The sequence below is a fragment of the Caloenas nicobarica genome, chromosome 2 (assembly GCF_036013445.1).
Source record: "Caloenas nicobarica isolate bCalNic1 chromosome 2, bCalNic1.hap1, whole genome shotgun sequence".
Taxonomy (NCBI): Eukaryota; Metazoa; Chordata; class Aves; order Columbiformes; family Columbidae; genus Caloenas; species Caloenas nicobarica.
In genome coordinates this window covers 47616467-47635051 of record NC_088246.1, presented here as the reverse complement: position 1 = coordinate 47635051, position 18585 = coordinate 47616467, and the positions used below count along the sequence as shown (strand labels likewise).

Below are 18585 nucleotides of genomic sequence, written 5' to 3'. Positions count from 1 at the left end.
TTAGATTTTACAGACTAGTCCTTAATTGGTGTGGAGGATAGGGGCATCTCTTTAAGAAGCTAAAGATTTTTAATCACTAATATGATTTTAGGATGATAACATTAGTGGTGCAAATAACTTCACTTCAGCAGTGGGGATTATTTCATGTCTCTTGATCTTGAAGACACTCATTTCCATAAAGAGATTTTTCCTGGCTTACATCACGGACCAGAACCACTACCAGCAAAACTTCCTTTTCTTGCAAGTCTTTGCTGCTCAGACACTTCAGATATCTGTGTTTCTAATGATAAATGAGTACAACAATTAGGTTTGTTATGTATATCACTTCCCTTTTTTGTTTTTTTGGGGGGCTTGCCATGAATGTGTGTGTAGTACCTTCTCTGCAGTTATTTTCAGGCACCTGAAGGCTCAAGATGCTACCGTAGTAGAGAACATTTTTATCCAAGCTAGGCTTAGATGGTGGAGGTTATTTATGATACACCCTATGCCACATTCCTGTAAATGGGAAGTCTGGGAGGACATTATAAAGATTATCTTTAATAGCACTGGGGATTTCAAATCTATGGTCAACTTTTTTTGTGTTAAGAAAACAACAATCGAAGTTTGCTCTTCCAGACCTTGTCTGGCCCTGAGGTCTTTATTCCCCATTTCTGAGTCAATTGCCCTTTGAACATCTTTAGTCCACTTCTGCTTCTTTTGAAGGTGTCCAGAAAGTTAAGGCAAGATGGTGCCAGATTGGCGTGGTCAAAATCATTCTGATCTGAAGACCTACGTTTTCTGTCACTATAGAGCAGCTTTTAGGTTTTCGAGCCATACTGCCAGAATTTGTATCAGAACTCACCTGGCCCTCTATTTCCTGTATCTCACAGCTTGCACAAGTTCATGGGTACAGAGCAGATTTATTCCTTCCTTGTGTGAGATGTTTTTCCTATGATAAGTTTGGGAAAATGTAGAGAGCCAGGTGGATCAGGCTCTCAGTGTGTTGTATGGCTGGATTTCTGTTACCCACTAAACTTTCACTACTTTTTATTTTGAGATTAAAAATGGGAGGCACTAAGACATTATCTGATAGTAAGTTAATCCTTGAACCTTTTGGGGAAAGATTTGTATTTTTTCCCACCTTGGCAACTTTTAGACCTAGAGGGTTAATATTTTTAAGTATGTTCTACTTCCACTCAGCTTTCTGCAGAGAGGCCTTTATCTAGTTCTGGTATCTCATGGGGGAAGCCATTTGATTTTGGTCACCTTTTGCTTGCACCTTCAGCGGTGACTTATTTCCTCTCAAAAGTTTACAGAAAATCAACATCAAATGTCAGAGAGCTCTACTTTCTGTGCCCTTTTTCTGCAACAAGACTCTCTGCAAATATGTTTCCTGTTCTTCGAGAAGTTAACCCTGAGTTTTCTTTAAGTTGACATAGTTGGAAAGCATGTTGAAAAAAAGCTTTATTTCTGGTAACTAACTCCTCTCCTGTGTGGCTTAGAGGAAAATGTAAGTTTCTATTTCATAACAGTGGTTCATAGGCAAGGTTCCATTTAAAATACATTTAATGAATTTGCCATCCCTTAATTCTTCATGCAAATTACCAGCTAGCAATAATGAACATATTTTCTATTTGGAGCATCCACAAATTATTTTGTTGTAACTGTTCAACGTATTTATACTCCATATTGATGATCTTTCTAGTCACCTATGTTCCTCACTTTCACCCGTTTGTCATTTTATGTTTTCTCCTGTATATCACAACCTTAATAAAAACAAATACTAGTAAAGGTAATCTTCATCTGCAAAGCTTAAATTGCTAGTCAAATAGCAACAAGGAGTTACTTGATCAGTAATGGGCTGTGAAGTCATCTCGTGTGTTACAAGAGTCAGTGTTTTATTCCTGCACACTCTATTCTTTAGATTTCTGTTGTGTCTAGAGGAATCATCTGTGGATTTGCTTTGATTTCTTTATTGTTACTGCACCAGCTCATTGTCCTTTCTTGAAATAAAAAATGCCAACAAAGCAGTGTTTGCTCACGTGGCAATTTAGCATTGGCAATGAACTTTTTTCAAAGGGCAAAAATACTGACCATGCTTTAAACACTTAGCAAATAGCATTTTGGTTATGTAAAGTAATAAAGTAATCGTGACCCATTTTTTAAACTGTGAAGTACATATGAAATGGTCTAGCAGCTTTATGGAGTTTTAAAGAACATTTTAAATGTCATTTTTCTTTTGACAGGTTTCTTTGATAAAAGTATAATGCCTTAACTGATGACATTATTATTCAAATTGTTGTCTGTGCATTTGAGATGTTTAAGCTAAAACATTTAGTTGCTATGGTTACCCAACTGAATCTGTAGGCAGATTCATTGGAAAAATCTATCTGTAAATGTTAATATTTTCTGTGTGTACCTGTGAATTGCTCCTGTGGTTTTTTTATGCGCAGTCAACTGAGTCCTCAAATCAGAATCTGTAAGGTTAGGTTTTGCATAGTCCATGTTTTTCCTAAAATAATTTTATACAATATTTTTTCATATTTTACTTTTCAGAAATGACCTAAATAACCAGAAAATAATCTTTATTTGCACAAAATAAAATAGAAGCAACTTTGAAACTTCAAGTTTTTACTTGAATCATCTCCCTTTTTTGCACAGCAATAAGATAGTATATGTATGCTTAATTTAAATACTAGGGAAAGTGACAGGGCCTAGAAAATTCTACCACTTTAATTTACAGTTGCCATACAGATAAGTAGTACTCTTTCTTAGTTTGTTGGGGATTTTTGTTTGTTTATAGGGGGGGTTTTGTACAGATATTTAGAGACAAATCCTTCTCCTGTTCCGTGGAGTGCAGGAACTGAGATGTTTAGTATGGTGCTGACCCCGTGAAGGGAAAACAGCAAATGATCTACCAGTTCTTGTACAGCTTTTCTCTGGGTTTGCACTGCATCTGACAGCCCCTTTGTCTGGTCTGAATAGATTTGGAATTATTTCACATAATGGTATTTTGCTTGATTTTTAAAATTTTCTATTCGTGAGATACTAAGCAGAATGGTAATGAAACTGAAGTACTGCATTTTAGGATGTTAAGAATCTTGACAGTATTTTGGATTTCATAACATAAGGTAATGCCTCGTCATTGAGGCGAATAGAAATTCTGTCTCTTTTGTTTTTCATGCTTTATGTGTGATTTTTTTTCACTTCCCACACTTGGGCTCTTGCCCATAGTTGTCTTCTTCCAACAGAATGGGCCTGATAAACCTCACTTTGGAACTTTTCCTCTCAAGTGAGGCTGAGAGCTCTCTCCTGGACAGGGACTAAGAGCACTCCACAGCTTGCTTAATGTTCCATTAATAAAGAAATGTCAGCTTGGCAAGACAGAAAATTGTTTGTAGGTACCCAGACCAGGCTGATCTTTTCACCTTAGTTTAAATGCAGCATCTCATTTTATGCTACAGCAATATAGATTGAAGTTCCTGTTGGTATAAGATTAATCAGGACAGTGAATGCTCAGTACTACTATTAATATAAGTGATAAGAAATGTTTTAAAGAGCTTTTATATTTATGAAATCAATTGCTCGTTTATCCCAAAGATAGGCTTCATTATATTGGAAAGGGAGTATCTTCTCTTAGGCAATTGAAAACAATGCGAACAGCTCTGGAGAGCAAATCTGGAGAAGAACGCTGGCTTTACATTTTGCTTTTGAGGAATCATTTCTTTGCCTCTGTTCTATGTAACTAAACCAGAGGTTTGTGTTTGACCATAAATTATAGGGTAAAGAAAGGGGAAAACTGCTGACAGTTCAGACATTTAAGAGAAAGAATTTGACGTATACACAGTATCCATGCTATTGCTCCTTTTTAATGTATGTTTTCAGTATACTTGACACATGGGAAATAAGAGTCAACAGTGACCTAGGATAGTACAGGCAGAAACTACTGAAGGTAAAACAAACAAACAAACAAAACCCAACAAACAAGAAGAAATTAAATGCCATCAGAAGCCGTACTGCATAATTACAGTTGGGACTGTGCGACAGAGTACAAAATAAAACAGTGGGCTGCCTAACTTTAACTTCCTGTACTTTAGTTAATATATTAAATTGTATTAAATTATTTTTGTCCGATCTTTAGTTTATATTTGTTTACTTTTTTGGGAGCTTGATCAAATAAAGTGAAGAATTTAATTTTAATCCAAACCGATCTTGAATATTTATTTGACTCTTCCTCAGAAGCAAAGCTTTTAAATTTTATTTTAATTTAGTAGAAGACAATTTTATTTTGCTAATGGATTGAATGCTTTTGAAATGAAACTTTTTGCTGACCTTTTTATTTTAGTCTTCTTGTCATGTTGCAAATTCGTCGAACTTCATTAAAGTGTCTTGATTGAAAATAAAGTAAACATTTGGCTTTATAGCTTATATTTAGATTTTTCACTTTATTTCATTTACTGTCATAGAAGAGTTGAAACACTCTCACTAAGTATGAAATTAGTGGCAGGCATTGATCATACTAAAAATTTTAGTTCCCAAAGTCAGAGAACGAATTTTTTAGGTGCTCTGCAGAATCCTCCCTCTTTGAACTACAAGCAGGGGGACTTTTGGAGTTAAGATACTCTTGGGAAATTATAAAGCACTTCTGTTCTTTTATTTGATGGACGTTTTTCTGTCTGAAGATTACTGAACTGAAGTTATGTTTCTGTATGAATCTTCAACAAACTAAACACCTGGATATGTGAAATGAGTTTTCCACTTGCTTTGCTTCTAGTTTCAGACTTGGTCATCATTGTCTGTGGTGAATTTTCACGCAACTTATCTTGATTTTGTCACTGTCTAATCAGCTCAGCTGGTTGAGTTTCATCTTCTATCTATGCTAGAATTTTCTAGATATTCTGAAAGAGTAAAGCAGTGAAACATTACTTTATCTCGAATCATCAGCTTCTCCAGCACTTATATCAAACTTTCCTAAAAATGTAAGAGTCTTGAAGTAATTCTCATCCCTAAACATAGCTTTGATTTGTTTAGCTTTTTCCTGAGTCTGTCTGTCTTTAGATCTCAAAGACTGGCAAAACATACTTATGCTTTACCTTGACTTGTGTTTAATTAAGATGACAGTAATTTCTCCACTAATTAGACATTTGCATTTAAAGTTTCGTTGTCTCTTTCTGAGCTGTGAAAAATGAAAATAGAAAGACTCCGCTATCTAATGTTTCCAAGTTTCTCACTATCAGATTATCACTCACTGCTTACTGGATTGTAATACTGCTATTGTTCTTTGTCCCTTGCAGAATCCAGTGTGGTTTTACTTTTGTTTATTAGCCTGTGTGCTGGGAATCTTCTTGTTGATTGTCTTTTCTGTGTTACCTGGTTAACAAACTTGTGGCACAGATGACTAGGAGTTATGTACATACCTTTAAGGGTCAGGATTTTTGTTTAAGGAATCATATCAGTAATTGCAAAATAACAATGGGAGCAAAATTAGTACGACTACTTTAATGATTCAGAGGATGTTTTATCAAAGATGGCAGAGATTTTAAAAAAGAACATGGAAGCAAAATACATGGAGGTACTATTTAACTTTTCAAATAGTAGTTTTTTTAAAGGGTTTCTCTTACACAATTTTTTAAAACGTCCTAATTTGCACAGATGAATTTTGAATGTTCAAGTGCATTTGTGTCTGTGTAAGAATTAATGTGTTTTTCTACTTTCCTGTTAGTGAGTATCCTAAGTTAATTTACCATCCAGAAACACTCTTAACATGCTAGCAGTATACATACTGTATATCTTTGTCTCTATAACACTACGTAAAGTTTCTGTGGTTTACATGTTGTTTGTTTTCTACTTCACTTGCCATTTGTAGCCTTGACAAGAAAGCAAAAGTGTGTTAAGTACAAAGAACAGAGAATCATAATTCCATGCTGCAATTTTTTTAGTGGTTTGGTTTTTTGTTGTTGTTTGGGGTTTTTTTTACTCGTTGTTTTTTATTTGGTTGTTTTTTTTAACATGCTATAATACTGTTCTTGTGCATATTAAGATGTGAAGGGTTTGAGTTTGCAAACTCTGCTGGGCTGTGTCATCATGCAGAGTGAGTTTTGTTATCTTCATTTAGGTGACGCTAAGTTGCCTGTTACTGTATTTAGCTGCATGAAGTAATGGCATTATTAAGAGATTAATTTGGCTAGGTCAGACCGTAGCCTATAGCTCCTAATAAGGCCAACTAACTAGAGTTAAAATCATTATCACACTGGTGTTAAGAATCTTGTTGTATATAATCCTGCAGTGAAAAATCATCTAGGAAGTTTTGCTGGCAGGCAATTACAGACTGTACAATTTCAGCAGAGCACATAAACATTTAGCTGCTTCTGCCAGAAAAATGTGATGTAGATCAGGATGGATATCCAAGCAGGAGAATTTAGAAAAATCTGCTAATGTGTCCAGCCAGTTCTGTGTGTATTGGCACAATTCATTCTTTCTAAAATGCATAAAATTTTTAGAAAGCATGTATCCAAGTATTATGTATATATCTATATCTCTCCAGTTATTCATTATTCATTGGTAGGTGTATATGTACATGGACTGTTCATTGCAGATAAAGCTCAGTAGTCTCTGGAACACTAAAATTAGTGAGAATAATGAGAACTCGGAATTCTCTGTGTTATAGTATATTTGCAATTGTGAGCTAAAACTGATTAAAGTTACAGTATGATTTAAAACCTTCCAAAACCTCACCATTCTTTTGTTTATAAATTACCAAAAATTAATTTGATTCTTAAAGATGTAGAGAGCAATAATAATCCCAAGTGGTAGTGTAATATGATTTATGAGAGACATGGCCTTTGCTGTATTTTGAATGATAGATATACAACAGAGCAGCAACTAGAAAGTAATCCTTCTGATATCTTTTATACATCTCACTTTGAAAATGTTTAAGAATGTAGTTAAAACACAACAGCTGAAAAATAATTAGTTCTATATATTCACTAATGATGTAATTACCCACTATTTAGTTTAAGCAGCACATAATAGCTACTGTCCATCCTTGCAGGTTGTTAGCAATTAATGAGATAGTAAAGAGCTTGCACTTTTGATTTTGGGACTCACAGCTGAAGGAAAAAATATTCAACATGTTGCCTTATTCTCAGATTCTAATTGTAATTGTTCAGCATATCTGAGTCTGAGTGACTCCTGCCTCTGGCTATATTTCTGCCAAAGTAAAGATTTTGGACAGTCATATAGTATTCATAACCAAAACATGAAGTATTATGAAGTGGAAATGAGATGAGCTTTGAGTTATTGATCCCTTTGTACATCTTCTCCTTTAGTTTTTTATATATTTCTTTTATTAGAAACATACTGTTCAAATTGTTTAAGCAAATATTAGTTGACTTGGAATAGTCTGTTATGCTTCCGTGCCACACGTCAGAAAGTACTTAAATATATGGATAAATCTCTTGCTGAGTATAAAAGTATACATAGAAGTTACAGGTTGACTATTGAACATGACGGCTAATGGAGGAGTCAACCCTTTATTTCTTCTCTGCTGCATAAAGTATTATTATATTATTGTATTATTATGTCATTATATTATTATCTATATTTTGAATTTGATATGAACCCTTATTATTATGATTTGTTGGTTGTTAGGTTGTTGGGGGTTTTTTTGTACAAGATAATATCAACGAAAGATCCCATTCAATATTACAGGCTGTTGCGCTTGGTAAAATACCAATATGAAATATGAAAAATAGATAGGCAGCTGGAAACTCTGTTTTGCCATTTTAAGTCAGAGCTCGAAAATTTTAGGATATGTAAATGTCCTTTGTCTGACTGCCATCTCCAGGCTATTGTCTAGAACAACTAATCCAAATGTAGTCTTCACATCTGCAAGCACATCTCTTATGTATCCGTAATCTTGTTCAGCTCATTGGGTCACTTACACTTCCTGCAGTTTACACATATTGGGAATATTCTCTGTGTCTGTATTCATCTAGGGGTTTTGTTCTATGTTTAAGGCTTGGTCCATACAAAAGGAAGGCCTCTTCTTTTAATAACAGGGTCTCTGTCGGAGACATCATACCTCTCGCTTGCACCATGTTAACTTTCTTCTGAAAGAGATGAATTTGAGGCAGCAGCAGTATAAAAACTCATTTAAAAACTTATCATTTTGCCGTTAGTTATAATTAAACCTGTAGTCTTAGTTTGTATGCTTACAAAAGTTGAATGTCCTAATTCTTTCTTTTATTGCATCAGGCTATGTTTGATGCTTTGTCCGATCTCCCCGAGTGGTATGGTATAAAAGAAATGCAAGCAAATTGGATTGGTGACTGTGTTGGATGCTCTCTTGACTTCTTGCTAAAGGTAAGTCAGAAATTTCAATGCAGCTGTCTTGGCTGGGCTAAACACAACCCCTGAAATGCATAATGGGAACGGATTTTCAGATCTAAAAAGCTTGGGCACATTCATACCAAGAACAGCACAAATTCCTGAAGAGCCCCACTTGTGAGTTCAAGAGATGATGCTCCCTGCTGTCATCCTTGAGAAAGAGTTTGTGTGTTCAAGTGCAACACTGAATGCAATTTGGCCCAAATTTGTGCCAAAGTACATGCCAGCTAGTAAACATTCTTGAAATTTAGGACATGTAGGAGAGCAGTACCGAGAGCAGTATCAAGTGGCACTGCACAAGTGAGCCGGGATCTAGCTGGGCTTTAGCTCCTATCTGCACAGCTCCTTCTCTGTCAGACCTAGGCTGACCTCAGGCAAGCCACTTTATTTATGTTTGTCCATTATTTCATTTACTACATAAAATAATTAAAATAATGAAAACCAAACAATTATTGTAGGTAGTGATGGACCTACAGAGCAGTCTGGATAGATAGAAAGGATAGGAGGCAAAGAGAAACTTTAAGAAAATTGCAATTATCTACAGAAGTATTTCAGATTTTCTCATTTTTCTCAAGAGATGCAAAAGGCTTCTTGAACATGATAGTGACAAAAGAGATTTTCAGAGACCGTGATGGAATTTCAGTCTTTGTGCTTCAGAGCTTTATTGTGCTCATTTACTCTGGTCTAATATTGTAAAAGTGACTTCTTATTTTAAAATACTGAATCTTGGGAGAAACTCAAATTTGAGACAGCTTAAACTTTCTTAATACCTCTGAATTGCACACTGCTAGAAGGTGCCTTTTTAAAGTTGTTTTTATCAATGGTTTCTGAAAATATTTATCTATAATGATTGCAGAAAAATCTCCTTCTAAGACCCCCATACACTTCACAGTTAATTGACCTAAAATATAAAGCCTGTTAATAGTGCCAGGTGGTAATTCTTAAGCACTCTCCTGAGTTTATTACCCATATATTATATCCAGTTTTTTTAATATTGTGCCACCTTTTATTCTTTTATTTCTGTACATAAGTTGCAGCATTGACTTCATCAGAGAAGTGTGGTGGAAAACCTGGTAGCTGAGAAAATTTTTGAATTCCCTTTAGATTTCAGAGGTAACATCTCATTTCTGTTTCTTGGAAACAGGGCATGCACATTAAAAGGGAATAGAAGGATTCCAGATTACTGAACAAGGGATTGAATATAACTCAGTAGCACAATGTAATATTACATATTATTTTATAATAGAATTTTTTAATATATATTTGGGTAAACCGAGGCAAGACTGTAAAGCAACTTTGTCAAGATCTCAAAGTAAATTTTGTAAAGATTTGATTGTGAAATTTCCCTATAGTAGGAATGCATCAGGCTTTGTTATTCAGAATCGTGTATTTTCTACACAGATTTGTTATTTCCATAAAAACGAAGGGGAATCTAAAACCACTGCACTTCAAATGGAGAAAAAAAATAAATTAATCGGGGATATTTTCTGCTCTTTTTCAGGTTAATGGTAAAGTAACAGGAGAGAAGCTGGCAGCTTACACCTATACCCCTGAAGCCATTTATGGAGCTTCTCATATATACATCTTACCGAGTCACAGCCTGCTGCATGGGAATAGCAGTCTCAAGGAAGTCTTTCAGAGGGAGTTCATCCCAGGGAAAGGTGATATTTTTCTCATACTGCATTGTGTTGTAAAAGTGTAACCATTTTAGAGAATGATCTTCAGAGAATGCATGTCAAGCTGAGCAGGAGCTGTTCCTGTTGAGAGGGAACAGGTCTTTTGATTCTTTGTACATGTCAAACAGGAGCACATCAGCCTGTCCTGGCTTCAGATGTGGTAAGAGCAGCTATGTTAGGATTCTTCCTTTTATGATGGGTCTGACACTTCATAGCATATAAAAGCAATGGAACAGATTCTTGTTTCTTAGCATACCAGAAGTGAATAGTCCAACTCTGACTGTGTCAGCCCATTGGAAAAATCTCACGGCCAAATGTTGATTTGTTGTTAGCACAAAGACAGCAGAACCAACTCGTGCACCAGCGATGATCTCCTCTTGTCACAGGGATTATAAAGAGGGCAATAGATCACTAATACATAGCAAAGTGGATCATTGATAGGTAGCAAAATAATCCTCTGCTGTGCAGATCCTTAGTTAATACGAAATTCAGAGTATCCCTATGGCAGGTCGTGACTTGTACAGAGGATACAAATAAGTGATAATTCTTTAATTGGTGTTAACTGGTTTCCTGAGGGCTCCTACCACTGATTCTGCCTGTATTTAGCATCTACTATTTTCTCATTGTTTGGAAAACCTGAAAATTGCAAGAGTAAATACAATTTATACTGATTATTTCTTCTTTCTACTTCAGGCTGGTGTTCAATAGTTACTTTTTTCCTCACTGGTAAAGCTGAGGCTTCAAGTCTATATAATATCTGATGTCAACAGCAATGAAGCAGGAATCTTGTGGGAAATTGTGATGGTTGCACAGAACCTGCTTTATTTTTGAGTATTTCACTTCTATAACTTTAGAAAGGTTTTCTTGCCAGCAGAAAAAAATGGAGCCTGAATGTGTTGAGTATGTGGGGACCTTGCCTCAGAGCTGAGCAAAGCTTGGAGAATTTTTAGTAAGGAACAAATTTGCTGTTCTTACAGTTCAGCTAAATGAAAGCACTAACCCCCAAAATGCACATCTATGTACATGCCTGTATCTTTGGCCCTTGCACTTTAAGCCAAACCAGACAGGTGCAAAACTTGTTTTTAATAACGACAACAGTATATTTTTAATATTGTTTTTATGTGAAAATAGTTGAAAGGCTTTTTTTGTGTGTCTGTTGACAATATACTTCACATTTTGTTTGAGCTAAGTGAAGAAACTCTGATCTGGAATAATGACAGCTGTAATTCCCTGAAAAAGAGGCTTTAAAGTGGACACAATTCCAGAATCATAACTCTGCTATTACTGTATACTCCTGCTATTTGTAAATATACTTATCCGCATTCTTCATTTGCAACTGGCTGATATTTCTTACTGTTTCAAAGGCACAGACTGGTATTTTCTAAAGAAGAGAACACAAAGGAGAATAATTTCTACATGGACTTTCAGATTTGCATTTCAGCCATGGTACATATGAAGGGCCAACAATGGCATTTAAGTAAAAATAAATTTTGATGGCCTCGGATAGACCATATTTTCACATTAAACAATATATTTTTGAAACATTCAGCAGTAACATTGAAATTTTAATTGTTTTATTTTCAGAAGAAATAGTCTTGTGACTCCCTTTCTTCACTGTATTCTCATTTAAATAATTAGGAGGGTATGTTTTTGAGTTTTCTAGGAGAGGAAAAAAAGATGTTGTATGGCAGAGTAGCTTAAAGTTCTAATACCTTTACAGTTAGCAAAATTTATGTTAATTTAGAATCTGATAAGTCTTCTAGTTTTGTTGGTGTGAGGTATCCGAGATAAAGATTTGACCCTTATATTGTTCATTATCTCATTATAATACTATGCATACATTCTTTTACATTTCTAACTGTAATATCATCTCTTTACAGCTATTATAATAATAATGTGAGCAAATGAGCAAAAGAAAGAGTGCCTTCATAAACTGGAGTTATTATTTCAAGTTCCAGCATAAAATCAAAATTATTGTTGGATGTAAGAGAGAAATTATTTTTAAAAGCAGACTGTCCTACCCACTCAGCATCCTGTTCACAAGGCTTTTTGCTTAGTTGTTTTAAAGAGTGAAATGGTTCCTTTTATACATTTTTTTAAAGAGAGGAGGAAAACTACGTGCAGTGGTTTCAATGTGAGAGATTTTATCCAGAATATGAGTGTCTCAGAGACCTGAAATTTGAAAAAGTAGTAACCAGAAATATATAAATATATTATTTGTATTAACAAGACTGATGAGATATAGTAGCCCTATTCTGTAAAATGCTGTTATTTTATTTCAAGCAGATTTTACGCATAGTAATACCAGGCTGAAACTTTCCTCAGCTTAGCTATGAAGATAGGTAAAATGAAGCTCTTAGCAGTCTATATTTTATTTATTTTAATTATTTAATTATGTTAATTATCATCGACTTAAAGGCACTGAAAAAGTTGGAAACAGGTCCAAATTGAGCTGTGGGGTTTGAATACTCAGGGTATTCAGGTTTGATTTTCTTCTTGCCAAGCCACAAGTTGCACATTGTAAATCAGTTTCAGTTTATCACCTTTGATTCTCACCTCTCTCCCCTTTCCTGTGGACACTGGGTTCCTCATCTCTAATATGAATATTCTGTTTGGAAATCAATTAGTTATTTAGATTTCTTTTTTACACTGGCCAATATTTCTCTTACTTTGTAGTTCTTCAGTAAGAAAGCAAGTCATAAGTGTAGTACGTATGCTCCCCTTCAGTTTCATCTGAATAACTGTATTTTTTTGTGCTTAATTTTGTAATGTCTGCTAGTATATAATTTAGGGCTTTTTAGACCCAATTTATGACAACTCTGGAGCACACGAATAGTAGTCAAAGACTCACTGGGGTTTTTTTATTATGGTTCAAATCTTACTCTGTTTTTATTCAGGTGTTTGTTATAAGAATGTTTTCTAATAATGAACATTTATCAGCTAGACTTACTGAAGGTTTTAATATGTCTGAACATTTTAGAAATGTGATTAGGCTTTTAATTTTCTTTCTTATTATACAAAATTCTAATTTAAATTTCATGTATGTTTAAGATAAACTGAGTTTCAATAGTAGATAGTGTTCTTAGTGTATTTTACTTACTGTGATCATTACATTTGATTTCAGACTCCCTTACTTCAGTGACAGCCGTGAATTTGCTTACCAATCAGGAGATTCCTGTAGTCATTTCAGCAAAACCCAATTTTGAGAATTTTCTCACTACTAAAATAGGTATGTGACATTTAATGTGTGAAGTAGTATAGTTTTCAATTGCTGTGTTGGAGCACCAGATACTGTTATGGTAAATCTTAGAACACAGCAACTCTCTTCTGGCCTTTGGAACTCTGCTCTTTGTTACTGTTCTTCATTAGTGAAGAAGGAAGGGAAAAGTAACTACGTGGGATCTGTCTGGGGAAGAGATTTACAGGATGATAAATTTTAATGGAAATATTATAAAATTAGTACATTTAATGAGCTAAATTTGAGGATCTGTATATCTTAAGAAGATTGATTACCTACAGTGCGTGTGTATTTGGCTGCCTCTCACCATCCTTAATCAAAACAGAACTGTACCATTGTTTGACATAAACAATTTGCAAACAACCCAAACATTTAGCTTTCTTTGTCTTACGTTTAAATTATGTGCATCCTTATAGAGAAATGTTTCAAACAGTAAGTGTACACAACTTCCAACTTTGACTTTTATCTGATAATATTTGTGTTGAGATCAGTAAAATTATTCAGAATAATTCTATTCTGTTTGACAGTTATCTTAGACCCTTTATCTCCGAAGGAAGCATTCCCATAGTTTAGGCACCTAAATTAGGACTGAGGCTCCATAAAGGTGGGGGGAAGGGTGTTGGCAGAGGATACTCCAAGTTGCCTGTCATGGCCTTCTCAAAGTCATCGATGAAGCAGCTTATCTTACTCCTTTCCTGCACAGGGAGCTTAGCCCCTCAACTTAGGCAGCTAAGTTCATATGGTTAGATGATGTGACTGCAAGACTAGAAATTGTACTGACTTTTAAAAGTGGTGCCCATTTTAATCTGCGAAGTGTATCTTCATCAATAGCACCCGCTACACTTTCTTTTTGCTGTTGTGCTTTGCTGTGGTCTCAGCCACAAGCAGTAGGCGATGTTCTCTGCCAGTCCTAATGGGAAACAGTTCTTAACCTCTTCTTCCCCCTTTCCACTGCATTCTTATCCCTTAACTCCCATTTGTTGTTTCCCTGTTGCTGATACTTCTTTCCTGCCCTGGAGCTGCTACTTTCTTTTCTACATCACCGCCAATGTTAGCTGCTCCTGCACAATAACTGGACTGAATAAAACCAGCTGACTGTGCAAAAATGTCTTGAAAGACTGTCACCAGGCTGATGGAAGTGATCCACTTGGGCTGTGTACCTTACTTATGCCTTCGTCTTACTCTTTAGGAATGAATCTGGTTTCAAGAACCAGAACCTTCCCTCGTGTAAGAGCAGCCAAATAACTGAGATACCCAATCTTATTTTTCTTTAAAAGCCTCCAGCTTGCTCGCTGGCACGTATTTAGGCCTTATGTCTGTTGGAAACAGCTCAGGTCTTCCCAGGAAGTCCTGGATGCCAGCTGCTGAGCTTTGTGAATGTACATTAATAGCATCATCTTTGCAAAAGAAGGAAGACCAAAAAATGGGGCCCGCTTTTTTCCATGCGTGGAGCATATTGTGAAGCCACCTGTTGCAGGCCGCAGGGCTCTCTGGCAAATTAAGATACATACATTATTCTGTAGCAGGGCCTTGAAATGGCAAGAACGTACATCTGCTGGAAAGATAAAATAGCAATTCCTTATTTTGCTAGTTAGGGAGTTATTTGCCCCAGGGGAGTTTTGCTTGGTTTTCTTTAGTTATCTGCTTCCAAACTTCCATATATTGACAGAGTTCATGTATTTACTGTAGCACACATTTCATTGCTTGAGCAAACACGGTCATAAAACTGGTTTTGAATAAAGTAGTTTGCATGTTAATAATTCTAACATGCTGAGGAATATTTTGAGTGGTTTTGTCTGTAGTTTTCACCAACCTGATGTTAGCATTGGCTTGTTGAAATAACTTTCATTGCCTTTTAAAGAGGCAGTTGTGCAAGATTGCTCAAAATATTAAATAAATTCTGACTGAAAGGAAAAAATATGCAGAAAGATGTCTCTCCCTGTGGAAATAATAAATCCATTAGTATCTCAGTGTTATTTCAGAATATATCTGATAACAAAGTTAAGAAATCTCTTAACTCACCCTGAAAGGCAGTTTCCAATGCAGAACAACATATCTTTCAAAATACATGCAGCAAAATCAGAGGGAAGATGTCATCATCTCTCAATATGAATAAGAAATATTTTAAAATATTGTGTCTTTCTATGTTGCTAGTAAATTGCTATAATAAAAAGAAGTCTACATGGCTTAGAAGAGGAACTTGTATTAAAGATGTATGAGTGACCCAAATAATAAGATGCAAAGGGAAAGAAAACACCAGGGGCCTTAAATACTGTGACTTCTATGACTGATTTGAACAGCAGTAGGAAGTGCTCTCAGTAGCTATATTCTGAATAGAAAAATGATGTTATTTGAGTTGCTTTCCTGAGATGATAAACAAATTGTGGCTTTCCTAATAATAAGTTAAAGGGGTAGTAATGTTAGAGACTGTTGTGATGTGGTACATTTCAATAAACTATAAAATTAGATATTAAATTTAGTGTTGAAATGAGACGACTATTTCAACTGTTTAGTATTTCTTTCTCATATTAGCAAATAGAATTTAAATCCGTATTATTAAAATATATTATATTTAGGTAATATAATGTAATTGAAATTTTTATCCAAATTTTATAGCTTTACTTTTAGACTTTTTTTGAACCATCTAATTTTCTGCATTTTCTGAGATAGGACATTGATGAACATTTGGATTACAGAGAAGCAAAGAAAATGTGTTTGCAATTATTGCTGCTTGAATTTCACTGCTTAGAGAACATGAAACCATTTTTGTTGTTCTTAAATTTTTAAACTCCTTTGGGCAAATATAAGTCATTATAATGAGGGTAGCATAGAAATAAAATGTTTTATGTTGAAACTGATGACTGATAGCCATGTTAGTCAATCCCAGACATTTTTTTGTCTCCTCCCCTAGGAATACCTAGTACAAGTGCAGAAGATGCTGCAGTAGCAAAGGATCTGGGCATTTCTTTTACTGAAGTCATTGAGACATTGCCAAATGGTTTGGAGAAAGTAATTAATTCTGGGGAGGTGGGTATACAAGTATGGAGTTCTTTCCAACTTACGATAACAATGCAAACTAAGTCTGTTCTCTCAAGAGTGCCAAATACTTTGTAAGATTAAAGGGATTTATTTTTTTTTAAATCAAACTGGGCTTATGCTTCCAAATTTCTAGGAATGATTTAATGATTAAATATGTTGGCTCTTCTGTAGCAATAAAATGAGTTTTTTCCTTTTGTACATGAGAGGAAGGTACAGTATTGGTCTGAGTTTTATAATAGAAACTTAATCATTAAACTCAGATTAAAAATTGATTCTTATTTCATCATCTCAATAATTTTTTAAGCTAAATATTAACATATTAGTCCTTTTTCCACATATTTACTGAAATGTGGTGTAAGCATTTATGGTAACATATCTGCTTGAAGTGACATAGAAATCTTATCTTTAAATAAAATATATATTGTATTACGGCTCTTGAAAAAAATGCATTTGATAGCAGACAAAAAGCTCATATTCTGTTGCATGGCAGGTAGGGTCTAAGTGGTTAAGATGTGTGTGAAAGCAAGAATAGAAAAACCCCAAATGCACGCAGGAGAAAGGAAGCTGGTTTACCATCCATATTTCCTCAGTCTCTACCTTGTGTTGATGATATTCTGGAAGTTTCAGCATACAGCAGTTGATTGAAACATCAGCAGTAAATGCAAATATCTGCCAATCAAGGCTGAAGGGATCTACAGTGCTCTTTCTCAGCCTTATTCTGTTCAGCCCATCAAGAAAATTACCCTTTGAGTAAGAGGGTTTAAATGAATCAAGCAACTGGTATATAGTGAATAGTCTCTTGGGTAGAAGGATGTTAAGCAGCGGAAAGGGGAAAATTAATATGAGGCTCATAAACTTTGACTCTCAGAAATTGCATTTGTGACTTTCTTGTCTGTTCTTGCATTTTCACCAGTGGCAAATACACATTTTTCTTTCTTCTTCTCTCTTTTTTTTAATCAGATCACAGGCATGACTCGTCAGGAGGCTTTAAAAGCTATTACCCAGCAGGCCAAAAATAAAGGAATAGGTGGAGACCTAACAAGTGACAAATTAAGAGACTGGTTAATATCTCGACAGCGGTACTGGGGAACACCTATTCCTGTCATTCACTGCCAGACATGTGGCACTGTCCCCGTACCTTATGAAGACTTGCCTGTGGTGTTGCCAAACGTGACCACCTTCACGGGAAAGGGAGCCTCCCCTTTGGAAAGTGCTCCAGAATGGGTGAACTGTCCCTGTCCCAGGTGAGCCAATGCTGCATTTGCTGCAGACTGGGAGAGATCGCTTCGTACGTGCCTTTTTCTTGTGCTCTTTCCGTAAGTGTTGATAACTGACCACTCTGAGACGGGATGCTACTCCAGAATGATGTTTAGTCTCACCCAGCATAGGTGGTTTGGGTTTTTTTTCTTATATACTCTGTAAAACTCCGGGTTTTTTTGCAACACAACACCCACTGGTATTTTTTTTTAAACAAGCTGAAGCGAAGCTTGCTGTTTTTAAGTCGGGGGAAAGAAAAAGGGAAAAGAGAATGATTTCCCTCTGCCCTCCATTTCTTAATAGTATTTCTCACTTCATTTACTACAAGAATTTTCATTATCTTTCACCAGCAGAGCTCATATAAAGCTTATAATGATCATTGAATTGTTTCCTTTTGTTAAGGAAACTAACATCATGTTCATTTTCTTAGTAACAGTCCAACAATAAAGTGTTTCCTCAGCTATATAATTCTTTATCATGAAGAATCACATTCACTATGTATTAGAGGTGACAGCATGTAATTCAGGTTGAAAGAGACAGTAAGTATATGCATCTTGTCAGTGTTATAATCTTTATTGTTTGTAGTCCAGCTGTTTAAGAAATGAAACAGCCTATATTGAGTGATATGTCACGAAAACCAGTTGTCTAATCTTGAGGGCTGCTGAGATACTCTGTACACTGGAGTTTGCACACAGGTTCTGCAGAAGAACTGGTAGAACATGAGGTATCCCAGAGAAGTTTTTAATCAGCAGTGCAGTGCAATGCTGCTGCTAACGGACTGACCAAATGGGAAGGGGAATCAGACAAATAAATTTCATTAGGGCTCTCATTGATAATGCAGCAGTTTTAGTATCTCACTGTATTTTAACATTTGCAGGATAGAATATCAGTGTGGTTTTCATTTCTAATTAGGTAGCTCATGCATAGCAGTTCTGTGGTTCTCTGGGACCATATATTTTGACCTTTGTTGATAACATGCATTTTATGTGAAATACACATTTACTTCCA

At 35.4% G+C, this 18585-nt stretch overlaps 1 protein-coding gene across 4 annotated transcripts in view; it reads left to right on the top strand.

The window, feature by feature from the left end:
• LARS2 (leucyl-tRNA synthetase 2, mitochondrial) overlaps positions 1-18585 on the top strand; it is an 87539-nt gene that overhangs the window by 35126 nt on the left and 33828 nt on the right. For 3 of the 4 annotated variants that reach the window (XM_065629700.1, XM_065629698.1, XM_065629701.1), the window contains 5 exons: positions 8236-8343; positions 9869-10028; positions 13168-13272; positions 16169-16308; positions 17281-17564. In XM_065629700.1, coding sequence (XP_065485772.1) covers positions 8236-8343; positions 9869-10028; positions 13168-13272; positions 16169-16308; positions 17281-17564 — 797 coding nt within the window. The remainder of the gene's footprint in view (positions 1-8235; positions 8344-9868; positions 10029-13167; positions 13273-16168; positions 16309-17280; positions 17565-18585) is intronic. The other variant, XM_065629699.1, reaches the window with a different exon arrangement.